This window comes from Chiloscyllium plagiosum, unplaced genomic scaffold (assembly GCF_004010195.1).
Source record: "Chiloscyllium plagiosum isolate BGI_BamShark_2017 unplaced genomic scaffold, ASM401019v2 scaf_73336, whole genome shotgun sequence".
In the NCBI taxonomy this organism is placed as follows: Eukaryota; Metazoa; Chordata; class Chondrichthyes; order Orectolobiformes; family Hemiscylliidae; genus Chiloscyllium; species Chiloscyllium plagiosum.
This window is the reverse complement of record NW_025207212.1, coordinates 9001-12701: the sequence shown is the minus strand read 5'-3', so window position 1 is coordinate 12701 and position 3701 is coordinate 9001. Positions and strand designations below refer to the sequence as shown.

Sequence of the window (3701 nt, the reverse complement as noted above, 5' to 3'; positions counted from 1 at the left end):
GAGACGGGGATAGAGGGGGAATTATTTTTGAGTTGCTGTGAATTGGAACGTACTGCCTGAAAGTGTGGTGGATGCAGATTATCCCGGAACCTTTGATGGGATAAAGGCTCCATTGCAGGGCTGTCGGGGAAGGGGACTGGGATTAATGCTGCCGAGGGTAGCAGAGACTGGAGGGGTGAACGGTCTCACCTGGAGGTGCTGCAGAATCTGTTCGACACACCACGCCCCCAGTTCCCGGTATTTGTCGGCCATCTTGGCGTCCCCTTCCTCCAGTTGGTCCACCAAGCACAGGAGCATCATGGGTACAGCCATGGAGTTGACGGTCTCCGCTCCGGGTAGCTCCGGGCGCCCCAGGCCAGCCGGGTCCTCCCGCACCCACCGGACAATCTGATCCATCATCTCCACGGCTTCCCTCTGACGGGGAGCACCAGAGAAACGTCACCGTGCACACCCCGGGAGCCTCAGGCCTGGTCTCCCTGCACCCTCAAGCCAGGCCTCGGGCCTGGTCTCACTTCCCCCTCAGGCCCGGTGTCCCTTTGCCCTCGGGCCTGGTGTAACTTTCCCCTCAGGCCCGGTGTCCCTTTGCCCTCGAGCCAGGCCTCGGGCCTGGTCTCACTTCCTCCTCAGGCCCGGTGTCCCTTTGCCCTCGAGCCAGGCCTCGGGCCTGGTCTCACTTCCTCCTCAGGCCCAATGTCCCTTTGCCCTCGAGCCAAGCCTCGGGCCTGGTCTCACTTCCCCCTCAGGCCTGGTGTCCCTTTGCCCTTGATCCAGGCCTCGGGCATGGTCTGACTTCCCCCTCGGGCCTGGTGTCCCTTTGCCCTCGAGCCAGGCCTCGGGCCTGGTCTCACTTCCCCCGCAGGCCTGGTGTCCCTTTGCCCTCGAGCCAGGCCTCGGGCCTGGTCTCACTTCCTCCTCAGGCCTGGTGTCCCTTTGCCCTTGATCCAGGCCTCGGGCCTGGTCTCACTTCCCCCGCAGGCCTGGTGTCCCTTTGCCCTCGAGCCAGGCCTCGGGCCTGGTCTCACTTCCCCCTCAGGCCTGGTCTCCTTGACCCCCCCCCAGTCGGGCTTTGGGTCTGATTTCTCTCCCTGAGTGGGGTCTCAGTCCTTTTGCTCCGCCCCACCGCCCCCTCACCTCCAGGAGGGCTTCGGGCCTGCTCTGCCACATCGCTCAGCGAGGCCTCGGTCCTCGTGCCCTGCCCCCAGACCCCGGAAGCCGCTGACCTGGTATTTCGCGTCTCCGGTGACCCTCCAGAGCTCGTCCATGGCCATGGTGTAGAAGCACTCGCTGAAGATGGTGCGCTGCACCTTGACTGGCCTCCCGTCCCGCGTCACCACAAACGCCAGCTTCCGGGAGTCAGCCGAGATCCGGGCGGAGCTCATCAGGAATTCGCCGCCTGGGACATCCCGGAACACCCACCGCCCCCAGAAACAAAACTCAGAGAGTTAGCGGCGAGCCCTTTCCAGACATGCACAGTCTGATCCCAGAGAACCGGGGCGCTCCCTCGAGAGGGGAGGGCGACAAGACACCATTTTACAAAGTCCATGCATGCACATTCGCCGCGTGGGTTTCCTCTGGGTGCTCTCACAGTCCAAACATGTGCAGGTTAGGATGGATTGGCCGTGCTAAATTGTCCCCATAGTGCCCTCTGATCCCAGAGAACCGGGGCGCTCCCTCGAGAGGGGAGGGCGACAAGACACCATTTTACAAAGTCCATGCATGCACATTCTCCCTGTGTGTCTGCGTGGGTTTCCTCTGGGTGTTCTGGTTACCTCCCACAGTCCAAACATGTGCAGGTGAGGGTGGATTGGCCGTGCTAAATTGTCCCCGTAGTGCCCAGGGATATGCAGGTTAGGGTGGATTGACCGTGCTAAATTGTCCCCCGTAGTGCCCAGGGATGTGCAGGTTAGGGTGGATTGGCCGTGCTAAATTGTTACAGTGTTAGGTGCATTAGTAAGAGGGAAATGGTCTGGGTGGGTTACTCTTCGGAGGGTCGGCATGGACTGGTTGGGCCGAAGGGCCTGTTTCCACAGTGTGGGGAATCTAGAAATTTGAATACATGTAGAAAGCTGCCTCACTCCGCGTCCTTAAATTTTGCAGAGCGCAACGACTAATCCACAAGGATTTACCGGGATGGCTGCAACACTGGCACTAATATTTAACATAAACTTTGTTCCTTCTGGCCTTGCAATGTGCAAACTATTAAGAGCCAAGGTTACAAATGAAGGTAATTGAATAGATAGGATCAAGAAACATCAGAGGGAGAGAGAAGGAACACACCATGTGTTAGTAAATTTGCGGATGACACTAAGGTCGGCGGAGTTGTGGATAGTGACGAAGGATGTTGCAGGTTACAGAGGGACATAGATAAGCTGCAGAGCTGGGCTGAGAGGTGGCAAATGGAGTTTAATGTGGAAAAGTGTGAGGGGATTCACTTTGGAAGGAGCAACAGGAATACAGAGTACTGGGCTAATGGTAAGATTCTTGGTATTGTGGATGAGCAGAGAGATCTCAGTGTCCATGTACATAGATCCCTGAAAGTTGCCACCCCAGGTTGATAGGGGTTGTTAAGAAGGCGTACGGGGTGTTAGCTTTTATTGGGAGAGGGACTGAATTTCGGAGCCATGAGGTTATGCTGCAGCTGTACAAAACTCTGGTGCGGCTGCACTCGGAGTATTGCGTATAGTTCTGGTCACCGGGTTATAGGAAGGATGTGGAAACTTTGGAAAGGGTTCAGAGGAGATTTACCAGGACGTTGCCTGGTATGGAGAGAAGATCTCAGGAGAAAAGGCTGAGGGACTTGAGGCTGTTTTCGTTAGAGAGAAGAAGGTTGAGAGGTGACTTAACTGAGAAAGATAAGCTAATCAGAGGGTTAGGTAGGGTGGACAGTGAGAGCCTTTTTCCTTGAATGGTGATGGCTAGCACGAGGGAACATTGCTTTAAATTGAGGGGTGACAGATATAGGACAGATGTCAGAGGTAGTTTCTTTACTCAGAGAGCAGTAGGGGTGTGGAATGCCCTGTCTGCAACAGTAGCAGACTCACCAACTTTAAGGGCATTTAAATGGGCATGGGATAGGCATACAGACGAGAATGGAATAGTGTAGGTTAGATGGGCTTCAGATTGGTTCCACAGGTTGGCGCGACGGCGAGGGCTGAAGGGCCTGTACTGCGCTGGAATGTTCTATGTTCGATAGACAGTTGTGTTCCCCAACAGCAGCTGCCTGTTCTCTGCAGCAAAAGTACGCAGAACTCGTCAAAAACCAGTTATCTGCCCAGTAACCGATAATCTAAACTGACAAGTAGTGAAACTGTTCAGGACAAAAATCTTGCTGTCTACCATGCTCTCGAAGATAGGGAATGTTGCAGGAAAAAGAATCTCAACAGCACCTGATCAGGTCTACCCGAGAACTCCGTGGGAAGCTTGAGGAGTGATTGCTGGGCCTCTTGCTGAGATATTTATATCATCGATAGTCACAGGTGAGATGCCGGGAGACTGGAGGTTGGCAAACGTGGTGCCACTGTTTAAGAAGGGTGGTAAGAACAAGCCAGGGAACTATAGACCGGTGAGCCTGACCTCGGTGGTGGGCAAGTTGTTGGAGGGAATCCTGAGGGACAGGATGTACATGTATTTGGAAAGGCAAGGACTGATTCGGGATAGTCAACATGGCTTTGTGCGTGGGAAATCATGTCTCACAAACTTGA

The 3701-nt window shown here is 55.1% G+C and overlaps 1 protein-coding gene across 1 annotated transcript in view; it reads right to left on the bottom strand.

Moving 5' to 3' along the window:
• Positions 1-6: 6 nt before the first annotated feature.
• Positions 7-3701, bottom strand: part of LOC122546588 (renin binding protein) — a 7387-nt gene continuing 3692 nt past the window's right edge. Inside the window, exons 5-6 of the mRNA XM_043685271.1 lie at positions 1221-1393; positions 7-414 (exon numbers count right to left, since the gene is read on the bottom strand). Coding sequence (XP_043541206.1) covers positions 79-414; positions 1221-1393 — 509 coding nt within the window. The 3' untranslated portion in view covers positions 7-78. The remainder of the gene's footprint in view (positions 415-1220; positions 1394-3701) is intronic.